The 26,231-nt window shown below is 46.9% G+C and overlaps 4 protein-coding genes across 7 annotated transcripts in view; 2 read left to right on the top strand and 2 right to left on the bottom strand.

Annotated features, from left to right (window-relative positions):
- Positions 1 to 4,249: 4,249 nt before the first annotated feature.
- LOC130249640 (7-alpha-hydroxycholest-4-en-3-one 12-alpha-hydroxylase) lies at positions 4,250 to 7,476 on the bottom strand. The gene has a single exon (XM_056484600.1). It carries the CDS (start codon positions 6,618 to 6,620, stop codon positions 4,881 to 4,883), a length of 1,740 nt encoding a protein of 579 aa, XP_056340575.1. The 5' UTR covers positions 6,621 to 7,476; the 3' UTR covers positions 4,250 to 4,880.
- ACKR2 (atypical chemokine receptor 2) lies at positions 4,250 to 12,162 on the bottom strand. Of its 2 annotated transcripts, none has more exons than XM_056484601.1 (3): positions 12,092 to 12,162; positions 11,469 to 11,517; positions 4,250 to 9,723 (listed from the first exon to the last, which is right to left on the bottom strand). In XM_056484601.1, exons 1-3 carry the CDS (start codon positions 12,113 to 12,115, stop codon positions 8,627 to 8,629), a joined length of 1,170 nt encoding a protein of 389 aa, XP_056340576.1. In that variant the 5' UTR covers positions 12,116 to 12,162; the 3' UTR covers positions 4,250 to 8,626. The 2 variants fall into 2 exon arrangements, with proteins under 2 accessions (XP_056340576.1, XP_056340577.1); XM_056484602.1 differs by lacking the exon at positions 12,092 to 12,162 and adding an exon at positions 11,834 to 11,949 and having other exon boundaries at positions 7,467 to 9,723.
- A 2,404-nt stretch (positions 12,163 to 14,566) lies between these two features.
- On the top strand, positions 14,567 to 20,231 carry HIGD1A (HIG1 hypoxia inducible domain family member 1A). Its single transcript, XM_056483848.1, has 4 exons — positions 14,567 to 14,699; positions 16,457 to 16,564; positions 18,363 to 18,497; positions 19,338 to 20,231. The coding sequence occupies exons 2-4, from the start codon at positions 16,462 to 16,464 to the stop codon at positions 19,385 to 19,387; spliced, it is 288 nt and encodes a 95-aa protein (XP_056339823.1). The 5' UTR covers positions 14,567 to 14,699; positions 16,457 to 16,461; the 3' UTR covers positions 19,388 to 20,231.
- A 300-nt stretch (positions 20,232 to 20,531) lies between these two features.
- The window catches only part of CCDC13 (coiled-coil domain containing 13), a 28,743-nt gene continuing 23,043 nt past the window's right edge, over positions 20,532 to 26,231 (top strand). For all 3 annotated transcript variants that reach the window (XM_056483845.1, XM_056483847.1, XM_056483844.1), the window contains exons 1-2: positions 20,532 to 20,740; positions 23,557 to 23,777. In XM_056483845.1, the coding sequence (XP_056339820.1) occupies positions 23,563 to 23,777 (215 nt within the window). In that variant the 5' untranslated portion in view covers positions 20,532 to 20,740; positions 23,557 to 23,562. The remainder of the gene's footprint in view (positions 20,741 to 23,556; positions 23,778 to 26,231) is intronic.

Here is a 26,231-nt window from a genome sequence, read left to right as displayed (position 1 = left end):
GGACCTCAGGTCTGAGAACATGATCATCACTGAGCCCAACCTGCTGAAGCTCCTGGATTTTGGGAACGCACAGTTCTACACACCAGACACATTTATCTCCATGGACAAGTGCTCGGACTATGTGGAAACCATGGGTGAGTAGAGCTCAGTCACAGCAACATGGGGCTTATCTGTGATAAACAAAAAGACACAAACATTAGTTGAAGCAGCATGTGGTCCCAGCAAGAAAAGCCTTCCAGGTGCTGCTGCCCAGTGACTGTGAGTTTGTGGGAGCAGTGAGGGGTGACACTGTCCCACTGCAGGGGACAGAGCTCACAGCAGCACCACCCTGGCTGCCATCCACGTGTCCATTCATCCAGGGATAAAGCACTGCTGCCATCTGCCCAGAGGTTCTCATGGTTTCACTGCAATCAGCATCCATGTGGAAGCTCCTCAACCAGCTCCCTGTCCTGGGAGCTGCCTCCTCTTCCCTCTTGGGAAGGCAGCAAAGCATTAAGGTACCCACTGCCTTTGTGCTGTTCTCAGTGTGTTGGAGAGGAGCTTGCTCACGCCAGTTTACTTTTCCAGCTCCAGAACTGCTGACAGAGCAAGGAGCTCTTCCCCAGACTGATATTTGGTCCATTGGAATCACAGCCTTCATCATGTGAGTCAGCTGATTGTTCCCTGTGCTGTTACTGGCTTTAAAATCACAGTTTCAGAGAGTTAATCTCAGCTGTGCCCCTCCTTTGGCAACATCATGGAAAGCTGGGAGATGGAGGGGATGGATGGGCAACTTGTGTCAGCACCTCACTGCCCTCACGTGGAAGAATTTCTTCCTGATATCTAATCTACAGCTCTCCTCTTTTAATTTAGAACTGTTCCCCTTGTCCTGCCACTACAAGCCCTTATCCAAAGTCCCTCTCCAACTCTCTTGGAGCCCCTTTAGGCACTGGAATGGGCTCTAAAGTGTCCCTGATGAACAGTCTTCCTTCTCCAGGAAGAACAATCCCAATTCTCTCAGTTTTTCCCCAAAGGAGGGGTGCCCCATCCCTCTGCTCACCTGGGTGACCTCATCTAGATTCGCCCCAACATCTCCACACCCTGCATATGCTGGGAGCTGGAGGCTCTCCTGCTTTCAATTCTCTTCTCCTGGGGCAGGTTGAGTGCCAACTACCCCGTCAGCTCGGAGGCACCCTGTGAGTTCCTGAGGACAGCCAGGAAGGGGAGGCTGAAGCTCACGCGGTGCTATGCAGGTCTCTCCGGGGGAGCCGTGTCCTTCCTGCAGAGCACTCTGTGTGCAAACCCTTGGTAAGAGGCTGGCTGTGCTCCCAGGGGCTGCTGCCCCTTCTCTCCCTCTGCAGGGAGCCTCCTGGCACAGCAGGGATCCCTGGCTGACCCCTCTCCTCTGTCTGCCCTAGGGGAAGGCCGTCAGCCTCCGAGTGCCTCCAGAGCCCCTGGCTGCAGGAGACAGGTCTGGACAACAGGCAGCAGGCACTGGTCACCTTCCCCACCACCAAACTGAGGAACTTCCTCATGGAACGGGAAAAGAAGAGGGGCCTGCTGTGCTCCAAGTACGGCCTCATGGTGGCACAGTGACGTGGGTGTGGTGATGGATGGGAATTGCCTCCTGTGCCTTCCTGCACTGAGGGTTGGGTACCAAACCCTCCTGCCAAGCTGTGGGGCAGCAGCTGGGCTGGGGAGCTGCTCTCTGCCCAGCCCCACTGTGTTTTACCCTGCCACAGGCTGTTTCTGTGGATGTGTGACTCTGGGGGGAACAGGGACACTGGGCAGTGAAGGCAGCAAACCCAGCAGTGACCTTGTAACATGCAGATTTTGTACAACTAAGAGACTTTGCCACTTTGAAGCTGAGCTGCTCTTACCTGGGGAGCAGGGACACATCTACCTGTCCCTGGCAAAGGCTGAACATGTTAATCTTCTCAAAAATCCTGAAATGTCACCTTATTCTTTGACCTTCAAACCCTGCTTTCCTCTGCAAAGGATGGTGTTGGCTGTGTCATTGCTTTGTACTCATAACTTCAGTGTTCCTTTGAGTTTCTCTGCAGTGATTGATGTATCCCTCAATTTTCCATGTGAGCAGCAGTAAGAGGAGGCTTTCCCAGAGCTGTGTCTGGCTGTGTTTAGAGGAAGGAGAACAGGAAAACAGCCCCTAATGCATTACAGGTCAAAGCCCCTAATGCATTACAGGTTTATCCAGGGATGCTCTTTTCCAACAAGTTTATTGTTCCAAACCTAAAGATGGAGCATTGTGACTCCTTCCCTTGCTGAGCATGCAGAGCAGGAATTGTGACTGAGAGCAGAGCAGCTTTCCCTGTGCTGTGGAGAGCAGGCACCAACTCAACAGATTGCAAAAGTTGGAATGTTGAAGTGGTGTTATCTTCACCGTGTGCTACAGGAGAGAAACCCAAGGGCTTAGGGCCAGACTCTGTGCCCAGTTCTCTGGGAGGAGAGGGGAGTTGCACAAGACAGACACTGCAGTGAGGGCTGCCCCCAGGAAAATTTTCAAAACTCTGAATCCCATCCAATGTAACTTCACAAATCCAGTCAGGTTTTTGTTGGCACGGGCTGGTTCTTTGCTCTTGCTGGCTCACTTTGGGATGGAAAGCTCAGTGCCAGGGAAAAACCTATCTAAACATAAAATTTAATTGTAGATTAACCCACTTGGAGCTTTCATGCTCCTCCATATATGACTTCTTTTTTGCTTCTCACAATTGCATGCATTTGGGCATGTCTGAGCTCTTTTATAGACTCAACACTGTTTGGTTAAATAAACCATTCTGATGAGCAAATAAAGCCAGATTTTTCTGCTTAATCTTTGCCATTACTTTTACATCCTTTCCCCAATCCCAATCCACATTTGTTCAGCCCCTCAACTCTGACCTGGGCTTGTTTTTGTGACTAGATATGGTTTGGAAAGGTTTGGAAAGGTCACCTGGGCTCTTTGCAGACAGTATACACTGGGAACCACTTCCATGCAAGACATCCACATGAAAAATCCTTTTCCTAGAGCTCTGGAAGGAGGTCATCACTTGGTCAGGATGTGATGATGGCTCTGAGCTGCCCAGCTACCCTGAGGCATTCCTGGCCATGGTCTGGTCTTGCATTGACCAGAATGTGAGAAGGGCTTCAGAGGAGTGAACCCATGGGTGACAAAAAATAGGTGAGAGCTGTAGATGGAGCATGGAAGGAATGAAAAGGTGCTGGAATTGTTGATGGAAGTATCAGCTGTCACAGTCAAGCCTTACAGGTAGTTTTTGTTTTCCTTGGTTCTGTCACAACTGCCTGGTAGTTTCTGCCTGAATTTCCACCACCACCACGAGGTCAGGGCTAATGACCACTCTGGCAGGCTGGGATAGTTTGCCCTTAACATGCAGTTACATCACCCTGTCCTTGGCAGAACAAAGCAGAATCTGGACCTGAAGTTTGGATGTGTATGAAAATGTTTAAGTTTCACTTCTCGACCACAAATAATCTCCAAAGTCCAAGGTTAGTGTCAGCATTAAAATCAATCCACTGTTCTCCATGCAGGAGAGGCTTGGATTTAACTTCTGTAAGGAAGTGGCCAGAGCCCTAATTGTTGAAGGGTAATAAAGCAAAGCAGAGCTTGTAGAGCAAAGTTTTATCCTTGCACTGATCCAGCAGATAAAACACATGTTTGAGGGCTACAAGGTCACAGTGGCTGTAGCCCATATGGGATTTATGTTGCTCCATTTGGAGGCCTCATCTGATACAGGAAGGGAACCATAAACAAGACAATCTGAAAACCCCAAGGAAATTCTTACATCTCTGGAGAGCATTATTTGCTGCTCTCTGACGTTTCAGGGGTTCACCACAAGCTGATGTCATCCTGCCAATGATACTTCATGTGGAAAATAAATGATCAGGTGCAGGATGTGACCAGACAAGTCTATGGACCAGTCACCTATATGCACCCAATCAGCCCTTTTCATCCCCTTACATCTCAATTTCCTCCCCAAATCACCCAAATCCCTCCTTTATCCTCCTTTAGTTCCTTCCCCAAATATGCTATTATAAATGCTGTGCATTCCCAAAATGCTCCTCCCCTACACATAAGATGTCTCCCCTGCCTTGAGACAATCCCCCTTATCCCAGGTAGTGATCCACAGAGCTGTTCCTTATCTCAGGCAGTGATCCAGAGATGACAACATCTCCGTGGGAGTCATGCTGGGACCTTAATGTTGCATTTGGGCTGTGGGAGAGAGGAGAGTGGGAAAAGGATAATGCAACATAGTTCTTTGTGTAATGGAGAAGCAAGAGAGAGCTTTATTTAAAGAAACACTACACTTTTATAGGATAGTTCATGCAAAACAGAATAGAAAAGACTCATTGGTCCAAGAAGGCAACACCTCTTTGAAAACATGCTTTCTGCAAAACATCATTTCTCTCACAGGGGTTTAATCATTGTTATAATTTCTTGTCCTTGAGCAGGCTGAGGAACCCAAGGCTTCAAGGCTGCTTTTTCCCTGGTTCCCAGCAGTATCCAACGACACTGTAGGGCTGATTCTCTGCTGGGGCAGCCCTGGGAGAACCTGGACAAAACCCTTGTTCCTTGGAAGGCCTGAATTTGTGTTCCACCCTTCCAATCTGACCCTGTGCTCCTCCTGTCAATGGGCTGACGGCCCCTGGGATGGGGCTGGGAGTAGCCTGACAGGGAACATTTTTTCTCTCTGTGCAGATTTCAATCCCATAACCAACCCAACAACACAGCAGCAGCACATGAGGAGGATGTAAACACAAAAGCCACGATAAACATTGAGCAAACAAGATCATATCAGTGTTGGCATGGATCTGACAACCACAAGATCAGATAATTTGTCCCATCTGTGACACCAGAACAAACAGCACCAGCAGGAGCCCCCAGGTTAAAAGCGTGGCCGGTATCTGAACCGAACGTCACGGACGGGCTGCATCGTCCCGAATCCCCAGCGGCTGATGTCTATGGCTGGGATCTCCTCCTCCTCATGGACCAGCTCCAGGTCAAAGTGACTCAGCATCAAGAACACAAACAATTTCATCTCAGCAGTAGCAAAGAACCGCCCGGGACAGGTGGAGACTCCTGCCCCCCAAGGCATGCTGACAAATTTCAGCTTCTTCCCGTTTCTGTAGAAATCTTTCCTGGTGCCGTCTGGGTTTACGAAACGGTCGTACTTAAATTTGTGAGGCTCCTCGTGGATTTCTGGGTTCATCTGCACAGAGATGTGTGGGAACAGAGCCACCTTGTCCCCCTTGCGGAGGGTGAGCTCTGTCCCACTGCTTGTCCTCAGGCAGGTGTCCTCAAGGACAGCTCTGACCAGCATTGGGGCTGCCACCAGCCTCAGGGTTTCCTCCAGAGCACTGTCCAGCAAAGGAGTCTGGTTCAGCATGTCCCTAGTGACAGTAACTGGGGGGCTCCCTGCCTTTACTTCCTGCCCACTCTCCCTGCAGACTTTATCCACCTCATCTCTCACAGCCTGCAGAGCCTCTGGATGCTTCAGCAGATACAAGATGAGCCAGAAGGCAGTTGGGCCCGTGTTGCCTTGGGATGCCCAGAGGAGCATGAACATGAAACGATCCCGCATGTACTCGGGGACGCTGTTTTCTGCCAGAAGTTTGTCTTGATCACTTATCCAGCCACTGATATTGTCCTTCTGCCAGACCTTCTTCACAGACAGCATATTCCAGAAATGTCTCTTCAGCCTCTCAGCCTCTCTTTTGTCCTTGGGAGGCAACAGACCAAAGGCCAGGCGAGGGAAGAGGCGGTCGTACTTCCGAAACTCCCGGAACAGCTGGTTGGAGTGGAGGCGATCCTGCTCTTCAGCCTTCTCCTTGTTCCCTGCCCCTCGGGGTGCCTCGGTGCCATACAGAGCCAGATACCCAGCCCTGAAGACAATGTTGTAGCAGTAGTGGAAGAGGTTTTCCTCCTGCCACACTCTCTTCTCCCCTGAGCTCAGGTTGAAAAGCAGCAGCTTCTGAAAGCTCTCCATGGTGGCTTGTGTGAGGACAGTGAGGCCATCTCCCATCAGGTGCTTTGTGCTTGATGCATGAACGATGCTGTGAGTGGCTTCGATGGGCTTGTAGCCAAAAACCCGCAGGACCAGCTCAGTTGCATTAGTCCTAAAGTCCAGTTTAGATCGTGACTCCTTCACGATGGTGCCAAAGCAGAAGGGATCCATCACAAAGGTGAAGTAACGGCCACCGATCAGCACCGTGAAAACATCCCCGTGTTTCCTCTGCATCCTTTTGAGAAACTCTGAGCCGTCCTTTTGGAATTCCAGCAGATAGCCCAGCCAGGGAACGGTACCTTTGTCCAAAGGTGGCTCATTGGGTCTCTGTCTCCGAAACACACCCAGGACATAGAGCCCACCGAGCAGTGATGACACCAAGGCACAGAGCAGAATCACCCAGAGCACCATGAGAGCTCCGTGGCTGTCCGGGAGCTGGCACTGGAGACAGGCTGGGACAGGAATGTGCATTTTATCCCCACCCAGCAGCCGATGGGCAGATACAGAGCTGACAGCCTCTGTCCTCATTGGCTGTGAGTGTTTGCCTTGGCCCTGCTCCGGAGTGAACTCATCCCTGGATGAACAGAAGGTTTTAAGGTGGAAGGTATGTTGGAACCCCATTGGATATTAGGGGGATGGGTTTTGGCATGAGGCAAATTTCACTAGCCTGCATGGAGCCCAGATTTTGTAATGAAAAGGTTCAGAGAATCCCATTCTGTGACTTCTGCCTTTAAGACCAGGCTGTGGACACCCACTGAAAAAAATGAAACCAAGACTGGATGTTGGAAATAAGCACAGGACCAAGGGAAGGGGGTCACAGCTGAGCTGATCAAATCTCAAAACCCAAGAGAAGGAAAAGTCTCTGACATTTTGGTGTTCTCAACAGCATGTGGTGTGCCAGGAGTGCTTTACCAATGATCAGGTTCAAGTGCTACTGCTCTGTCTGAGTACAAAGCAAAGCAGTTGAGCTGCCCACGAGTGGGGAGAGCTTGAGTTACTGCATCTGGCACCAGAGGAGTCCAGAGTCTCCAAATGTCCCACCCAGCCCCTGGCTGGGGAGCAGTGCCCATAGGGACCACAACACTTCTGCTTTACCTCCTTTCCCTTCTGCTTCTCAAACTCTCATTACCTCTCTCCAGGTGGGGTCTGGGGACAATGCCAGGGACCCCTGTCTCACCTGGCACTGCTCCTCTGGGTGCTGCCACCCTGATCTACCCAGACTGTCACCACAGCCTGTCCCAGCCCCTGGTGTTGGGACCTCTTCTCATGCAGGATGAAGAGTGACGTTAAACTCCTCTCCATTTCCTCACCTTTGCTCTTCCCTAGAGCATCCCATCAGAAGCCTTCCACAGTCCCAAGAGCCTTTCTCTGTCTGAGATCACAATCTTCATCTTCTTTTTAGCTTCCCAGCTGCTGTCCCTTTCCATATTCTCTCCAGTGACCTGACCCATGGAGTGAAGGCCATATCATAGCATCAGCTAAATATTTATTCTGGCTTTGTTTTTTTTTTAGGAAAGCTCCCAACCTTACAATTTTGGAAAAACATTGTAACAATGCTGGGAAGAAAAATATCAGCAGTGATCAACTCAAAGCCCTTCTCAGTCCTGTAACCTTAAGTAGTAATAAAATAAAAGTGATGAGTGCTTTCTCTTAAATTAATAATTTTATTTGTACAGCTCTAGGCAACCTCCAGACTTAATAGGTTTTCAGGATGGAAAGGGACCATTTAAGGTTCAGGAGTATTTGGGGTGAATAATTCCTTTAAGCAAACTCAGAACCTTGAACTTTAAAGCTCTACTAGGTAATAAGTATTGAGCATCAGCTCTCTGTTCTATTCTGTTCAGGCCATGCTCTCACTCTGTGGTGTTTCAAAGCCAATATTTACGTTACAAGTAGTAGCCGCGGATCTTTTTATCTTGTCAAACTGGATCTTGGAAGGCAAATACCTCCACCACTGTTCTGCTGAGCACACTCTTTATCTCTTTCTCATTGATTGTTACTGCTCTGGACTTTGTTCTGATCAAACTGGTCTCAAACCAGCTGATGATTGATCTCTCACCCAGGCTCTGCCCTTGGAAACCCAGCTCCCTGCCCAGCAGGTACCAGTGTGGCACAGTTCATCATGACAGAGAACAACTCAGATTAAAGGTATCCAGTCCTTTCTGTTGTATGTCCTGGTAGAAATTGAGATTATCATGGTTAAATCACTTGGGAAATGGTAAGAGCCAGAAGAAGCAAAGCTATCCCCTGGCAGTGTTTCTGGCCTGATAGATGAGCATGGAAATCCATTCCTCAGCCCATGCCAGGGAGGAGGAAAATCTCAAGTTTGAGTTTGCATTTTTAAGGCACAACATTGAGAAATCTGCTTCTTTATTTGCTACTGCCTCACATATTCCAGATGGAGACTGGGTTTCTTCCACTAGTGTAAATCCAGGACAATCTTTTCATAATAATTCCACTTGCAACAGAAAGAGACCCTACACGTACTTTTCCAATCCCAGTATGGAACGTCCTCATCTCAAGGGTGTTGCTAGGATGAACTATCTGGTTACACAGGGCTGTGGGCTCACACCAACTGGTAAAATAGAGCACAGAGGGCACACACATAATGTAAATTATGTCAGTATTTATGATGCATTTGTGATGCTCAACATTTCTATCTGAGCTGTGTATCTGCTGTAAGACGGGCTTGTCTGGGAGTCCTGGATGGAAAAGAAAGCTCCTCTCCTGAAAATGGCCTGAGGGATCTTCCACAAATACGCCCTGAACCGTTTCTTCACAAAAGCATAGAGCAAGGGGTTGAGACAGCAGTGGACAAAGGACAAGCTCTCCGTGATCTGCAGGGCATAGTCCAGTTTCCTACTGCTTTCACAGCTCCTGATCACACCGACATCTTGCAGGGAGTGGAGGATGAGCACAATGTTGTAAGGACACCAGAGCACAAAGAAGACCCCCACCAGAGTAAGGACTAAGCAGAGAGCTCTCCTGGAGCCAGGGATCTGTGAGGTGTTGAGGACACACACGATGCGGGAGTAGCAGAAAGTCATGAAGAGGAAGGGGAGAAGGAATCCCAGGGTGTTTTGAATCACTCGAAACACAACTTTCCAAAATAAGTGTTCCTGGCCATAATCCTGGGTGCACATGATGGTTTTGTTGTGAATTTGCCTTGTGCTGGTGAAGAGACCATCAGGAATGGAGAGAGCTATGGAAAGGATCCACATCACCAACAAGATGAGGATGGAATTCCTCCACACCATGGAGCTGTGAGGAGAGCAAGCATGAACTATCTGCAGATACATGTCCAGGCTCATGCAGCTCACAAAGAAGATGCCACTGTAGAAGTTCAGAGTGTACATGGCGTTTAAGAATGGGCACAAGATGTCCCAGGTGACCCACTGAGAAATGTGCAGGGCCCAGAAAGGAAGAGTCAGTAGCAGGAAGAAGTCTGAAACCACCAGGTTCAGCAGATACAGCTCAGTCATCTTCTTTTTCTTCTTGATGTACATGAGGAGGACAGTAAAGAGGAGGGCATTCCCAGCCAGTCCAACCAGGAAGATCACAGTGTAAAATGATGGCAGGAACACCCTGCTGAAGGAGAGCACCTCCTCCTTTGTGCAGAGGCCATAGAGCTCATAATCCTCCTCATCCAGGTACTCATAGGGGTACTCAGTTGAATTGGCAGCACTCAGCCACGTGTCTGTGGTTGTGTTTGACCAGTGGCTGCCTAGGAGCAAGAGAAAGGGATCAAAGTGTTGTTCCAATTCACACAGGAAGCAAACATCACATCACAGAGGGTTTTTCTTTAGTTCATAGAGTCATAGAATGGTTTGGGTTGGAAGGGACCTTCAAGATCATCTTCCACTGTCCCAGGTTGCTCCAAGCCCCATCCAGCCTGGCCTTGCACACTTCCAGGGATCCAGGGCCAGCCACAGCTTATCTGGGCACCCTCTGCCAGGGCCTCACAGCAAAGAACTTCCTCCCAATATTTGATCCAAACCTACCCTCTTTCAGTGTGAAGCCATTCCTCCTTGTCCTGTCACTCCTGCTCTTGTAAAAAGCCCCTCTTTGTTTTTCTTCTAGTCAGGTACTGGAATTTCACAAGTTTAAATTTCTGCCACTGTCTGATGAGTATTTTGTGTCCTGAACAACTTGGCCTTTGCCTAAGCATGGGGATAGCTGTCTACATGTACATATTAAAAAAAAAAACAAACCAACAAAAACAACCAAACAAAAGCAACAAAAAAATGAAACCAAAACCCAAAATTAGTTCTGCTTTCTTTACTCAGACACATAAAAATGAATGAGCATGATTTCCTCTGACATAAGTCACTGCTTCCTCCTGACACCACCACAAGTTTTAGCAAATTTTTTGCTCTAAATTACAGGAAATCCAGCACCACAGCTCACTGTGAGCTGCTTATATTCACCTGGGTCACTACTGAGAAAGCAGCATCTCAATTCTTGGTAAAGAAGAACCTGCCACCAGCACCTTTATGTCAGTGGGGCTGTTCCCAGAGGGGAAATGCTGAACATCTCCCTGCTCCTGGGAGGACACTGATCTCTCTCCATGCCAACTCTAGGACAACAAGACATGGATTCTGGTAAAAGGCATTAGTAAGTGAAAAATATAGAATTCATTGGATCCCAGAAGGGTTTGGGTTGGAAAGGACCTTGAAGATCATCCTGTTCCAACCCTTCTGCCATGGGCAAGGACAACTTCCATTATCCCAGGCTGCTCAAAGTCTCATCCAAGGAGAGGACATGTAGGCAGCAGAATCCAGTCCTGAATTATGATGAAAGGGAGACATTCAGCTGGAAAAACATTGCTGGAATCAACTCTGCATGAGGCAAGGCATGAGACAACCCTGCAGTGGTCACTCCCTGGAACTGTGGGTGTCAGTGTTTAGATAGCTGCAGCCCAGATTTCAGGAAATGGTGAGTGATTGGGAGCCTCCTACTTCTGGAATCTGAATTTCAGGAGAAAAGCTTTCACTGAGGAGCCCATTTGACACAGTAGAAGATGGGATTTGCCTAGTGCTGTTGGCACTTTGAGGAGTTTAAAAATCAAGGTTAATCTTCAGATTCTGACAGCAAAACAAAAAAACAATTTTGCAAAAATCATGTAAACACCCCTCCACCCCAACCACATATTTTTTCAGCCATGACCAAAGCTACCCATCTTCTCCCTGGGGCTCATTTTCCAGCAATCCCAAACAGGCCTGGCTGTGTAGCTCCAGCCTCTCCTTGGGATCTGTTTCTCCCTGCAGAGATCTGCAGCCACTCAGAAATGAGGACATGGAGCTGTTGGCCCCTGGCTGTGCTCTGCATCCCAACGAGGACATATCCCATGGTGGATCTGAGGGTTTTAGGGATGGCTCCCTCCCCACAAGCACCCAGGGAAAGAGGAGCCCCTCCACCCCACAGGCTCAGAGTGGGGTGCAGCTGTAAGGGGTGAAGCTCTGGACGTACCTGGTATGGTCTCATTGCTTAAATATCCATTCCAGGCAGCTCCAGGCAGCTGAAAAGAAAAGAAAAATAGGTTTGAGCTGGATTGCAATGTTTTAGTGCTGCTCTTTGGCAAGTGCTGCAGAGCACTTCAGACAGAGCAGTGGGAGAGCAGGGAAAAGCTCTGCCACGGGAAAGTGCCATAAAAAGACTTGTCTAGGAATGAGCTTTTTAAAATTTCTTTTCTGTATCATATTTTAGAGAAAATTCACCCTCAGCTGCAGGCCCTTGGGAGGAAACCAAAGCTGCCCACCCTGCTGATCACAGCAACACCCAAAACTCCTAAACACCTTCCCCCTCACACCCCCTCTGCCCACACCAAGACAAACCATTCTCAAAATTTGCATTTGGGAACTCTTCCAGCCACAGAGATTCCTTTTCTCCCTCTGCCACATCCTTCTCCATCCACATCAGCCTGGCACTGGTGTCCACACCCCCATCCTGTAGCTCAGAGTGGAAGGGAGGGCTGAGCTCAGGAATTAATCCCAATCCTAAACTGGCTACTTTTCAAAAGCAAAAGAGGACCTTGCCAGGGTTTTTTGTGTGGCTTTGTCTACAAGCAAGAAACAGACAGAAAAGGCACTTACAAGAGCTGCTTCTCCTGCTTCCATCCTGCCAGGGGCTTGAACCAGGCTTTTAGGAACTTCTGCTTGTGTAGGAGGACAGCCAGGAAATGTGAGTTCAGCGTAACCTCCCTGGTTTTGTTTTGCTTTTCCTGAAGTTCATCATTCTCTGGCAGCACTGGAAGAATGATCTCCACCCTGTATTTGAGCACAACATCTACAACAGCTGCCTGCTGTAAGAATCCATGTGTTTTCCAGGAAATCTGAACACCCCAGGTGCCACCTGGGTGCTGCAGAATCCTCATCCCCTGCCAGAGCAGAAATGGCCTCTGCCAAAGGTGTTTCTGATTAAGTGGTTTATTGGAGGAGTTTTTGGGCATCAGCATGGGTGATTGGTCACACTTCTGCTCATTTCCTCATCTCACCAACAAACAGGGCCATGGGAGCACCCTGACTGTGCCAAGGCTTCCCCTGTGCCATTTATACACCCCAAACCACCCTGGTAAAAACAGGAGAGCAGAGCAGCAGTGATGCCACAGCTCCACATCCAACCTACCCCATGGCAGGTGGATTCAGAGAGAAATTTGTGTTATTTTTACCCACTTCCATGTCTGCCACCATCTGCTGCTGCTGCACTTGAAATATACCATGTAATTAATATATATTATTATAATGTGTGTGCAACACACAACAGCAGAGAGCAAGAAGCCACTTGGAGAGCTGAGACACTGGACACGCACACAAGGAAGCTGCAGGTGACAGAGGTTTCATTAGGCCAGCAATTAAAATGAAATAAGTTTTTGTTTTTAATTGAGTTTCTGCCCCCAAGCAGAGAATTAAACGTGCCTCTGAGAGCCACTGGAGAAAGTGCCCTTTACTGTAATTTATTACAAGATTTTAACTCAATTTCAGGGCTGGTAATTGCATAGATTTTTTGTTTCCTTTCAGACTGCAGGGCCCTAATGGCTTTGGCAATTAAGGTAACCAGATTAGGGGTAATGGGCAGCACATTTAGAGAGATGCAGTGCTTGTCTGGGCCACTTTATTTTGTGCCTCATGTCGGTGGCAGTGACCCTGCAGGAGCAGCAGCTCTGTCTTCCCCCAGCTTGAAGATGGAGAGGGACAAACACCACACAAGAGCACTGGGCTTAGAGACAAAAGGATTTATCTTTGATGTTTTGCTCTGACAATCTGTTCTCAGGTTTAGGAAAAGGTTTTAGGCACCTTTGTGATCCCAGAAGATTCTTCTTCCTCTTCCAGAGTGCAGTTTAAGTCAGGAGCAATTTCTAGGTTATCTTTGGGCATCAAAATCCTGGCACACAGTGGGGGTAAAAAAATGTCTGCTTGAAAGCTGAAATATGGGAAAACATAGTCAATGGCATAATTCAGCAGCAAGAAAATCAGATTGAGAGAAAGCCAGAGAAGCTGTGGCTGTCCTGGAAGTGTTCCAGGTTGGACACGGCTTGGAGCAACCTGTCTGGTGGAAGGACCTGCCATGGCAGGAGTGGAATGGCATGAACTACAAGGTCCCTTCCAACCCAAACCATTCTGACATCAGGTGGAAGCTCTTCAGCAAAAGAAAAAGCAAGAGCCTAAATTTCAGAGAATCTCAGAAGGGTTTGGGTTGGAAAGGACCTTAAAGATCACCTCATCTCAACAATAGGGAAGATGTGTGCTGATGTCTTTACAAACAGTTCCATGGTGAAGGGATGGTGTGAACAGCTTTGAAATGGGGTTAATGTCTGTACCAGCTTTGGGCAGGGGGTTTGTTACAGAGCCTGGACAGTGACTCCTGAAACAGCCAAATGGGGCTGCACAACCCTGAACTTCTGAACTTTGGGGGAAAATGACAAGTTCAAGGGGGGAGTATGTGTCAGGTGGTTCGAGAAGGCTGCACCTCAGCCAGTGGGGGAATGAAGCTTGGGATAAAAGGAGTTTGGGATAAAAGGTGGCTGTGCCTTCCAAAACCGAGAGGGCGGGAGAGAGAGAAAACCCCGCGGCCGTGCCCCAGTGGCCTCTCTCCCTTTATCCCAATAAAGCTGCAGAGCTCCTCTGTCTCCTTTATGGAAACCGGCTTTTCCCAGCGGGATTTCCCACAGACATCCCATCCCCATCCATGGCCAGTGACACTTTCGACTGTTACAGGCAGCTCCAAGCCCCAGTGTCCAGCCTGGCCTTGGACACTTCCAGGGATCCAAGGGCAGCCAAAACTCCTCTGAGCACCCTGTGCTGAGGCTTCCCCACCCTCACAGGGAACAATTTATTCCCAATATCTAATCTAAAGCTCCTCCCTTTTAATTTGGAACTGTTCGCCCCCGTCCTGTCGGTTCCGCGAACGCGCGCAGGCCCCGCTGAGGCAGGGCCCCGCAGCGCCCCCTGCCGGCCGCCCTACGCCACCATCGCCCCGCCGCAATGCGGCGCGCCGCGCGCTGACGTCACCGCCCGCCCCGCCCCCGCGCCCGTATAAGGAAGCGGTGGCCGCTGCCGCGCTCCGGATTGGCTGCCGGCGGGCGCGCTGGCGCGCGGCATGCTGGGAGTTGTAGTCTCGGAGGAGGGGCGGGGCGGAAGCCGCCAATAAGAGGCGAGGGGGGGGCCTGGCGCGGCAGACGCCGGCCGGTATCGGATCAGCGCGGTGAGAGCCGGGCTGGGGCGGGCGGGAGCCGCGGCACGGCCGGGGACACAGCCAGAGCTCTGCGGGGGGCTGAGAGTGCTGCGGCTGGAGCGAGGAAGGGCTCCCGTGTGGGGTGGAAGTGACTGGGACAGGAGGGGAGCAGAGGACCCATGTGGGGTTGTGGGACGTGGGGCAGAAGGCCGCAGTGCGGTGAAGGTGCCTGGGGCCGCAGTGGGGAAGAGCCCCCGTGTGGGGTGCGGGGGCCTGGGGCTGGAGTGGGGAAGGATCGCCAGGTGGAGCTGGGCAGGCGGAAAGCAGCCTGGGGGTACCCAGGGCCTCCCCTTGCCGGGAGGGATGCTGGGACCTGTCACCTTCCCACCCGTGGTCCTCCCGCAGTGTCCCCCGCGGGTGACACCGGTCACACAGGTGCCCTGACCTCCCTGCTCGGTGTCGGCAAGGTCAGGGCTGAAGGTCACAGAAAACTATCGTGGTCGATGAATTGTTTCACTTTTAATATAATTTTCTTGTGTAAATCTCACTCCTGGCTGTTTCCTCCTCTGTTGAGTGACAGGTAGCTCTTGTTCCCTTCTCTAAATGAGTCAGGCTAAAATAATTATTTACATTAAGCAAATAAGAGTGGTTGTAGCAAGCACAGAGAGACCAAATCCTTTGGCCTATCAGAGGAAATGGTTTCAGAACCAGTCAGTCTGCTCACATGGGTGCATACGAAATGCTGCATAAGCAGGAGCACGGCCACCTTTGAAATATCTCTTCTTTCCTATGGTTACTGGCGCCTGCTTAATGAAATTCCTCTTGGCTTATTCTGAGAGCTTGGAACGTTTCCATGTGCCCCTCAGCTGTGTCGGTGGCAAAGCCGAACAATAGCAGTAGAGATTTTTCTAGCGGGACCCTCTGTGCTGTCACTAGCAGAAGTTGACATTAACTGAATTATGCTTATGGTGAGCACTATGGAGGGAACAGGTCTTGGTGTAATCCAAGCAATTCCCAGCAGAAAAAGCTGGGAAGTTCTGGAGGATGGTCTCAGTTTGGTGATGATGGTTCTGTGGGTGGAGCCCTTCTCAGGGCTTTTTATTTTCCTTGGAGGAAGGTGAGAAATCACCTGCGGGTGACTTCTGATGTGACCCCACACGAGTCTGCACCTATTGAGGGCTTCAGGATTTGCTCCAGCTCCTCAGCGGTGGCTGTTCTCATCCCTGTGTTCTCCATCAGGAATTTGGAGTTATGTTGATGTGGGATAGGTTGTAGTGATTGAGGAGCTGCCAGGCAGTGCTGTGCTGACCTTGTGCAGCAGCTCGTGCTTCCCAACCCGACTGCTGTGGCTGCTGCTCTTGGCAAGGAACGAGGGGGGAGAAGTGAACTTTGCTGAGGTCAGAACTGCCATAAAGACCAGCCTGCGAAAGCCAAGCAGGGTGTGAGCTATGGAATTCCTAAAAAGAAAGGCAGGCAGTGACCAAAGCTTTCTGTGGCTGCTGTGAGCTTGGGGGGCTCACTGAGATCTGTAATGTAGTAAAAACAGATGGCAGAAATTTGTTGCTTTGCTACTTTTTTTTTTTGTTTTGTTCTTACCCCTCCTAGTAAGTAACAATCCTGCTTCCCAAGGCTTCACTTGAATTAAACCATCTGTCCATGGTGCCTGTTCTTATATCTCACTACCTGGATATTTGTGCCTGGTGGAATACATGAGGGATTTTCTTTTCCTAAAGATTCTCTATATTTGGTGTTTCCAAAACCTGAAGGGAGGCTCTTTGTCTTCACAGCCACCATGTCACCCAGCCAGGAACCTGTTTTCCCTGAGTATGAGACAGAGACCAGCCAGACCTCGAAGCTGATAAAAAAATTTAAGGAGACGCCGTTTGTGCCCATCGGTGAGTTCAGAGTGTTTGCACAATCGATGTGGGAAAGACCATCACTGTTCACCTTTTTTCTGTGAACAGGAAATCACTTAGGAATTACTTCCCCATAATAGTTGTCCTACAAGAAAGAGGGAAATTAATGAGGTCTGTTACCTTAAATAAAAAACCTAGAACATACAAGTATAAGAAAAAACCCCAAATCAACAAACCCTGAAAGGCTTTTTAGGTGAGGCTAGAAAACATGTGAAGGTGATGCTGTCAAGTGGTTAAGGAGTGTGTTGTGCAGCTGTTCTGGAGCACAGTTTCTGGGAATTATGTGACCACTGCAAAGTGACTTAGAAGCTATCAGAATACAAACTATAAGGGTTTAAGTTACAGGCTGTCAGGTGAATGTTTCAGCCCTTTGCTGCCCTTGCTTAGTTTAAAATGTATTTCTTTAGTAACTTTTATGTTACTAAAAGTAACATAATCCGAGTTTGAGGAAGTTCTTAACGTTCTCAGCCTCTGTTGATACTCAGCTTCTGAGGAGAGCAGGGATCAGCTTTTGTCTGACACAAGACACGTTTTGATTTGAGCTACCTTACATGGAGAGCAGCAGGGTTACTCGGGGTGAACTGTTCCAGGCGTTTGCCAGCACATTTCGTCACTGGGTCCGTGGTCACTGGCCTTTGTCTCCACCTTGCTGGGCTGTACCATGAACTCCAGGAGTTCCAGTTCTCTGAATCAGATTGACAGAACTCACCTTTGACCTGTATCAGAGCTGGGTTGAAGGCCCTAAAACTTTTAATTGGTATTTAATGAGCATGAATTAAGTGTTTACAGTTTCCTGGTGGCACTGGTAATGCTCCAGCTCAGGGAAGACAAACTGCTTGAGCTCTGCTCAGTAAAATATACACAGCACTTAAAACTTGGCATCCACCTATGAACTGTGCAAATAATCCTAAAAATGGAATGAAATAGATGGAATTGGAAAAGCTTGTGCATTTCTGCTGTGTATTCTGTGACAGCATCAGTGTTGGAACTGGCAAAGCTGGGGCTGTTTGCTCTGCTAAGGACTAGCTAAGGTGAATTCTGGCCCTGGGAAAGAGACCTGGCGGAGCCTCTCTCCTCACAGCTTGGGGACAATAACACGTGACTTGTCCTGTCCTGGTGGCACCTGGCCAAATGTGGCAACACCCAAAATAGCAACTGTGGCAGGCCAGTGGATACATCAGGGAGCATGCAGACACTGAGAGTCTGAGCATCAGCAGAGTGGGGGTGTTGGGTGTGAGTGTCCATGCAGGAAAGGAGATGTGAGGAGCCCTGGTTCTGTCTGAAAAATATCCAGGGAATTCTGACACCTTGAGCTGCTCCTTTGACATTTTAATGCTGGTGAGAATCTCTTGCGCTTCCCTGCACTGACTTGTGCATTGAATGAGGTGGCATTGGAATGAAACCAGGGCTAGGATTTACCACTACACAAAACCAGAGTGATTAGAGCATGAAAGCCTTATTCTAGGATGAGAGAAAATGGCTTCAAGTTGTGCCAGGGGAGGTTTAGACTGGATATTAGGAAAAATTTCTTCAAGGAAAGGGCTGCCCAGGGCAGTGGTGAAATTGCCACCCATGTAGGGATTGAAAAACTGTATAGATGTGACACTTGGGGACACGGTTTAACAGTTGCCTCGACAGTTGTGGGGAAATGGTTGGACTCAATGATCTTAAGCGTCTTTTCCAGCCTAAAAGCTGAGTGATTCGCAGGCTGTTTAGGTGGGTCTCTTCACTCCTCCCAGGGATCTCCACTCAGAGGGATGCTCTCCTTGCCTTGCAGGGATGGGTGGCTTTGCTGCCGTGGTCGCCTACGGGCTGTACAAGCTGAAGCACAGAGGTGACATGAAAATGTCCCTTCACCTGATCCACATGCGCGTGGCGGCGCAGGGCTTCGCCGTGGGAGCCCTGACGTGTGGTACGTACGGAATGGCAGCTGTCCCTGCCAGGGCAAACCATGACAGCCTCCTGTGCCTCTCCCACTGATAATATGGCTGGCTGGAAGCATCCAGAACATTTATTTCAGGGTGCTTGTGCTCCTTACTGGTGCCTTTCTGGAGTAATCTGATTTTGTGTACTTAAGTATCTAATTTCAGAGTAACAGTTTTGATTATGTCTAGACATGGAATGTGAGGTTCTGCATCTCTGCCTCTTACAGGCCAAAAAAAGAAAATAATATTTCCCTTGTAAATATGTTGCTGTTTCTGAATGTAATGCAATTAAGATCTACAGTGTGTGTAGACCATGGCATTATATATTTTTATATATATATTTATATGGGTTTTTTTCAGGCCTGGACCTGTGTCTCTAAATGTACAAGGACACCATGCTCCTGGTCTGTACATCCCATTTGTGTGTAAATGTACATCACATGAAACACTGTCAGTACTGTATTCCCAGCAGGAACAATAGAAAAGCTTGACTTTGGCCACAAAATCAACTAGAATTAGCACAGTGTATAAACTGTATATTTTGAGGACCAGTTTCTCTGTATATAAAGAATTATATATATATATAATATATACTATATATAGTATACACTAATACTATAATATATATTATATATATATGCTGGTGTATATATATATATGCCCAGTTTCTCTGTATATGAAGAATTTTGTAGTATCCATCACTGCTATTAAAAATGCAGCTGAGGAGGAAGGGAAATTCTGTCTTGTTGAGAACTGTTCAGATTTTGAAACCCATTATTTCTTACTTCACACAGTTCCTTTAATTGTGCTTTTTTTCTGTCTTGCAGGCGTGCTGTATTCCATGTTCCGGGAATATGTGGGGAATTCCAAGGAATAGTGGGAAGCTGTCTGAAATACCTGTTCCTGGTGGTGGCCTATATACTGCAGCTCCAAGCCTCCTGTAGAGGGGTTCTTGGGGAAAACAAATAATACATGGCATTAGAGAATTGTTCTATTTTGTGTATGGTACACTGTGCTGAAGCTGGCAGCCTCAGAACGTGCCCTGGGGAACAGGTCTGCGTCTCTGATTGACACCACCACATCCCAGTTTTTAGGGGATATCGTGGAGTGCAATCCCTCTATTTTTCCCTTTGACTCAGTCCTAAAACTGATGAATTTTTTGCTGTTGTTGCCCAAAACCACGATGTCTAAACTGGCTTCTGTCAGGGAACGTCAGGAACGCCTTGCTGTCATTTTCTATCCTCTGCCTCCAACTTTGTAATTTAGAAGCTTCCAGTAGCACTAAATGATTTCTAAAATATTGAGAGAGATATAGACATCTATATTTTTTATTTAAGGCATAAGTATGTTGCAGCTATTTAAATGTTATATTTATTCATTGTTAACGAAGGCACAGGCTCCCTATTTTTGCTATATCAGACCCTTGGATTATATTTTGTAACTTTATTTACAGTGTTCTTCTGAGTAACATCTAAATGTAACATTTAAAATACATATTGTGAAAACGAATTAATTTGGTGGTTTAATGCTTTTAAAGTGTATAATCTAGCTGATTTCTGCAGTACTGTTCCCCACAGAAAATTTTAAAACATTTAAATCTTTAAAGCGCCCCCCCATCACCTTTCAGGTATTAAAATCCTTGTCTGTGAGTTATTTTACACTCAAACTCCTTGGACCTCCAACAGCAGTCACGAAAATAAAAGCCAATTTCTAAAAAAGCACATATTCTCCTGTTAGCTGACATTCCATGGTTACAGCCTCAGAGGTACAAACTGCAGGGGGAGATGAAACGCGAATAAAAGCGAGCAGAGCAGGTAACAATTCTTTGCCTTTTTGCTGGGCCCCATCCTATTGCAGAGGGACGGCGTGAGCTGAATAAAAATCACCTGAGAGGGTGAAGCGCTCGTGGTAAAGGAAGTCCCAGCCGCTGCTCCCACACGGATGGAGATGGGCGGCGAGGCCTTTTCCTGTTTCTACCCCATCGAAAGGGGGAGAAGGGGCCGGGACGGCGCTGAGGGACGGCGCTGAGGGACGGCGCTGAGGGGAGCCATCATGGCGGCGGCGCTGAGGGGAAGCGCGCGCTGCCGTTGCCATGGGCACCGCGTGGGGCCCGGCGCGGGGAGCGGCACCGAGGCCGCAGCTCCGGCCCCGCCGCTGCCCAGGAGGGAACCGGGACAGCGGGGACACCTCCCGCTGCCACCCTCCCGCTGCCCTCGGGAACGCCGCTCGGGTAGGCCCGGGGACGTGCGGGCAGCAGTTCCCGCGATCGGGAAACAGCGCGGCGCTGCCAGGACCCAGCAGGTCCTGGCAGGTCACAGGGCGAGGCGGGAGGGAGACAGTCACAGTTACGGGTTTGCAGTCAAAATATATAAATATAAACACAAGAAATTCTTTTCGCTGAGGCGGCAGAGGGCTGAGAATGGCTGGTCATGGAGGGCGTGGAGACTTTCCAAACTTTCCTGTGGCATCTTTCCTGCCTTGGAGCCCTCCTGCCTGAGTCAGGGGTGCCTTAGATGAGATATTCACCAATATTTCTTCACCCTGTGAGAAACGAGATTTGCAATTTGGAAGTTTCTTTTTAGAAGTTTAATAAGGGATTAAAAAAATCAACTGGCATTGGGGCGCCCTTGGCTTTTGGTCTATAAGATATATATATTATATTATTTGTAATATCTCATATTATATAATATATATATCTTATATTTAAGATATATGAGTGTGATCTATATAATACACTATATCTAGTGTGTATCTATATATATATAGACAATATATACATATATATATATATACACACACTATTATATACTATATATACTGTTCCATTACTGAGGTACACACATATTCAAGTGCTTCATGCATTATTCAGACATTCTTGTGATTTTTTGATGTTTCAGCACCTCTTAGGTTTGTTTTCTTTACAGTCTAACTTTTCTGCACAGTATCCTGTGAGATATGTTTTATTTCTTCTTGTGTCTCCATCCTGTTCCACATCCTCTGATAAAGGGTTGACAAATTCTAGGATTTTTCCCCGGTGCTCTGCTTTTTTCACTGTTTTCTTATCTCTTGGAGAGGTTGGTCAGCAGATGTGGGAACCAACAGAATTATTTCTCACCATTCTTTCAGTTACATAGAAATATTCTAAACATTTTGTGTTTGTTATAAATACATATTATAGTATTGGCTTTTCTCAAATATTAATGTAGTGTTAGAATAGTTTTTAAGATAGAGTTTTCTTTAAAAGTAATATAAGCTAATAAAGTGTCTTTGTAATAAATAAACTACCTGCTTAGTTAAATAACACCTAGTAAGAAACACCTACTACTAATATACCAGTTACCAACACCAACCATCTGTAAAAATTAAAAACCACAGTTAAAACTAAAAAAAAAAATAAAACCACCATAGTCAATATTAGCATGCATAGGTTAATACATAAATGCAAAAGCCAATATTACATTGTAATTTTTAACAACCCAAAGGGTGGTTGGGAGTTGGAAAAGGCTGCTCATCCCTGGAAGTGTTCAAATCCCACGTGGATGTGGCACCTGGGGACAAGGTTTGGTGGTGGGATTTGGTTAATGGTTGGACTTGAGAGTCTAAGAAGGTTTTTCCATTGCAACATTGTGGAATTCAGCTGCGTCTTGGGTACCATGCACATTTCTGGCCTATAGATAAGTAAATAAATTAGTTATTAATTAATAAATTAATCACTAATGGCTGTCTAAAAAAGGAAAATTCCGAGAAAAACCATGAAGGTGATTTAAGACCTAAAATAGTTACTCTACTAAGAATTCTGGGATATTTTCACAACAGAGACAACTACTGTTTGAAGATGCTCTTGCTCATCTTTGCTATCTTTAGTGGCTAAAGCTGTCATGAGGTCCAATCTAATTATAAATACAGTTATCAGCCTACAGGTTACTGAAACCAGAAAAGCTATCTAAATTCTATATCCAGTTTGTTTAAGTAAATGGAATGGACTCCTTATCTATGCAGGCTTTTTCCAAGTCTCAGAATCAAGTTTAATCAATTAAAAGTGATTTTCCAACCTCACTGATTCAATAATTCTTTGATCCCTTATGCTCTGTGGGCTGTGCAGACTCTGCTCTTTGCACTTGTCAACCCTCAGTGCACCTTGTCCAGGTGACTCTCTGCCCATAAGGCACACAAAGGGACATGCTGCATTTTGGAGCATTAATCAGGATAATTGATTTCCATAAGTGTGGGAAAGGCCCTGTGTTAATTACTCAGTGCAGGGCGTGCCTGTGGAGGTATTTATGGATTGGTTTTCCTAGACCAAAGGTGCAGTAGGATTTTTTTGCTGACCAAAAATGTCAAACAGAGGAGAAACACGCTGCAGCTTATCAGAAAACTGTCTTTAGTCATCCTAAGAAAATGTTTGGGTAGCAATATTATTATTTTTATAATCTATTGATAACTTATTTTTATAATTAAATATACTTAATAATTAATACATTATTACTTAGTTATGTAATGTTATCACTCAGTGATTAGAAATTTGGGGGAAAGGTGTAAGCCACACTTTTGTCTTGCCCAAAGGGAGCATAAGGAAAAAAATTATTTTTCTTCCTCTCTCAGTCCCCCATTAACCCAAAAATGGGGAGATTTGCACCTTTCCTGGATGTGGGTAGAGAGGTTGGATGGTCCCAAACACTCTCTGCTCCTTTTAGCCAGTGTGACCTTGGATTTGGCCCCAACCTGCTCCTCTGTTAAAATGTTTATTTAAACAAGTCTGTTTAAGAACATTTGGAAACATTGCTTTTTTGAATTCTGGAGTGAAAAAGACCTGACAACTTTTTTTTTTTTTTTTTTTTTTTTTTTAAAGGGCTGTTTAAAAGCCATTTTTGGAAAAGGGTGCTTGAAGCAAAGTCTTGGGGCTGGGGAGGAGGAGGAGGAGGTGGAAGGCTGGTGGAGGTCAGGGAGGAAAAGCTGCAGAGCAGCTGCCAGAAGGAGATGTTTTTCAGAGCAGTGCTGATCTCTGCTCTCTGTCAACTTTTTATTTTCCTCTTGTTATGCTTTTAGTAAACAATGGAGCCAGATATAAAAGTGAATGAAGATTTCAAAAGCCAGTTTAAGGCTTATCAGGAGCAACAGCAAAGGCGGCTGCACAATTTGATGGAGAAGAAGAAGGAAAAGCAGAACAGCCAGAAGAACACAGGCAGCACAAAGGAGACTGTAAGAGCCCTGAGTGATCTAAACCTGTTTAAAAAAGGACCTCCAGTAAAGGAAGATGCCAGCAAAAGGTAAAGACCTGGCAGCACCATTCCTTCAGGAGATCACTTGGAGTATATCTTGCTTATGATCTCATGAAATTCAATATTATTAAGATGGCAGGACAATTTCTGTCTTCACACACTCAGCTTTCATTATCCTGAGGAGATTCTCCCTTAATATAATCCCCTAATTATCCTCAGGGCTTTGTGCTGTGCTCTTTAATATCAGTATTTTACAAATGAAGGGGCAGCCAGGTACTACCTGACAAAATCCAACCTTTTGGGATCACTTTCCTCCTCTGAATTGCTGGTTAATTCCTGCCTAGCTTTAAGCAAATAGATTCCCTACATGAATAATTTCCAAAGATGGACAGAGGCAAAGCAGCTAATGGGAGTAAACCACAGGCCTGCAGTGCAGAAGAGTGTTCCCTGGGATTTCTTTGCAATATATCCTGATTTGGTGGACCACAAGATTATCAGGACATTGGGCATTTTGGTATGGATCTCCCTTAATCTTGTTTTTTTCCTTTTGAGCTGAGTACTGGAGCAGGGCAGATAATTTCTCTTCCTCCCAGGATATAGTCACCATTTCCTAATACTTCTTTTCCTGTCTAGATCAGGTCTGGGGTTGGATGTTGGACACACCCTGAAGGTGTCTGCAGTGCTGGCTGTTCAGGACTTTGCTCTGTGGTAGTGGTGAAGCCAGGTGAAGAAAGTCCTTCACACACTGGTGCCTCACCAGAGCTGTCTGATTTGCCAAATTAAACCCCCAATCTGACCTCTACCTTTACCAGCTGTTTTCCCTTCAACATTTTTTTTTTTCTGATAATCTGTGGAATATTATAATGGAAATCTGATTTTTAAAAAAAATTTTGTGAGGCTGATTCTCATAGTTCAGATGTTTGGCAGAGGAAAGGGGATTTAGGTGCTCCTGTGGCACATCAGTGTGCAGAGTACAGGAAAGTCCAGTAGTTCTCTGCTATTTAGAGTTCAGTACTTTAGGCCTGAGTAATCCCAGATTTTTTTATTTGCCTCTCTTTCTGTGTCATTGACTGTCAAAAGTCTCCATTTGACATGGCAGGTGTGGCAGATATATCTAGACTGTCCTTTGCTTGTGTAATTCAGCAGAGTGGTTGTGAGTGATCAAATCCAGGCAGGATTTGTTTCTGGAAGGGATTCACCAGGATGTTCTCTGCACTATTCCCATGACAGCACATCAGAGGATGTTCCAGGATCACAGGACTCCACATGGCCTGCAGTGGCAGTGATTTCAGCTTGTCACTGTTGTTTATAGCAGCAATTGGAAAACATTCTCCTCTCAGAAGTTTCCCTTCCTCCGAACCTTGGGAATTCTTTTTTCCTTCCTCCCATCTTACTCCCAAATCTTGTTTAGACAAGTGTTAAGCTGATATTTCTGCCTTTCTGTTATGCTCTCTCTGTAACTTTATCCTCCCTTCTCTGTTTGGTGTACTTGAATGTATCTAAGTTACTCTTCCCATCCTGTGGAAAATCTCTAACAAGAGTTGGGAAAGACACAATTTGACAAAAGTTAAATTCCTTAATTTTTTTGGCCTGAACAGGGCATGCAATTTGGGAAACCACTTGAATTCCAGTCAGGTCCCTGCTCATAAGCTCCACCTGGCTGTGATTCCCTGAAGGAGAGTGAAAAGGGGCACCTTTTGCAGCCCATTTCTTTTGGCTCATTTTCTGTAGCTGAGGCACTCGGGTGGATCTGCTGCCTCTGTAGCAGGGAGAGTCACTCTGTGATGGGGTGGGAAGTTCCTCAGAGGACACTCCAGCTCTGTGCCCTTGGGATTTCTGTTCCATCCTCCTCTAAGTGCTTTTCCTCAAGACTTGGACTCCAGCTCTGAGACTACTTCACTGCTCAGGTCTGTTAAGCTTAGAACCTTTTTTCCATGTTAATCCCCCACTGTTCAGAATCTTTTGGTTCAGGTTTCTAACTGGATCTGAGTTTTGTTGCTCTCTCCTCTGAGTGGTTCATGTGGGAATAACTCAGTTCTGCCTCTGCTCACTTTGCTCCTTGCTTTCTTCTCCTTTGTGAACAGCTGCCTTTGATCTCCCTTTGATTTGCAGCTTTGAAACACAAATGCATTTCTTAATTATGCATTGTGAATCCCCTCCTAAACTGGCTGTGCTGTTTATGGCAGTGCCTTAAGGGGTTATTTATTCTGACATGGGCATATGGAGGGTGCATTTAAAAGCTCTCAAGTCCAATGGGTGCTAAGGGCTTGCTAAAACTTTGAAGTAAAAAATTGAGATGATTATTGAGACATCTGGCTTGGCTGTGTCTACAGGTACACACTGTAACAACTGGGCTTATTCAAAGTGCAAACATTTTGGGTTACCCTGTAGAAAATAAGAATCTAAGAGTCAATTCATCCTGCTGATTTAAGTGTCTGGATAACTGAGATGCTGTAGATTATCAGGAACTTCCACATGGGAATCACAGGGCCCTGGAGACCT

This window comes from Oenanthe melanoleuca, chromosome 2 (genome assembly GCF_029582105.1).
Source record: "Oenanthe melanoleuca isolate GR-GAL-2019-014 chromosome 2, OMel1.0, whole genome shotgun sequence".
NCBI classification, from domain to species: domain Eukaryota; kingdom Metazoa; phylum Chordata; class Aves; order Passeriformes; family Muscicapidae; genus Oenanthe; species Oenanthe melanoleuca.
Note: the sequence above shows the minus strand (reverse complement) of the source record. Positions and strands in the feature narration are given on the sequence as shown.

Coding starts and splice junctions, on each gene's coding strand:
- LOC130249640 (XM_056484600.1), bottom strand. CDS start 6,620: ATGGGGTTCCAACATACCTTCCACCTTAAAACCTTCTGTTCATCCAGG.
- ACKR2 (XM_056484602.1), bottom strand. CDS start 11,899: ATGTGGCAGAGGGAGAAAAGGAATCTCTGTGGCTGGAAGAGTTCCCAA. Junction 11,518..11,833: donor AAATGCAAATTTTGAGAATG/GTTTGTCTTGGT, acceptor TTTTCTTTTCAG/CTGCCTGGAGCTGCCTGGAA. Junction 9,724..11,468: donor AAGCAATGAGACCATACCAG/GTACGTCCAGAG, acceptor TCTTGCTCCTAG/GCAGCCACTGGTCAAACACA.
- HIGD1A (XM_056483848.1), top strand. CDS start 16,462: ATGTCACCCAGCCAGGAACCTGTTTTCCCTGAGTATGAGACAGAGACC. Junction 16,565..18,362: donor GACGCCGTTTGTGCCCATCG/GTGAGTTCAGAG, acceptor CTTGCCTTGCAG/GGATGGGTGGCTTTGCTGCC. Junction 18,498..19,337: donor CGTGGGAGCCCTGACGTGTG/GTACGTACGGAA, acceptor TCTGTCTTGCAG/GCGTGCTGTATTCCATGTTC.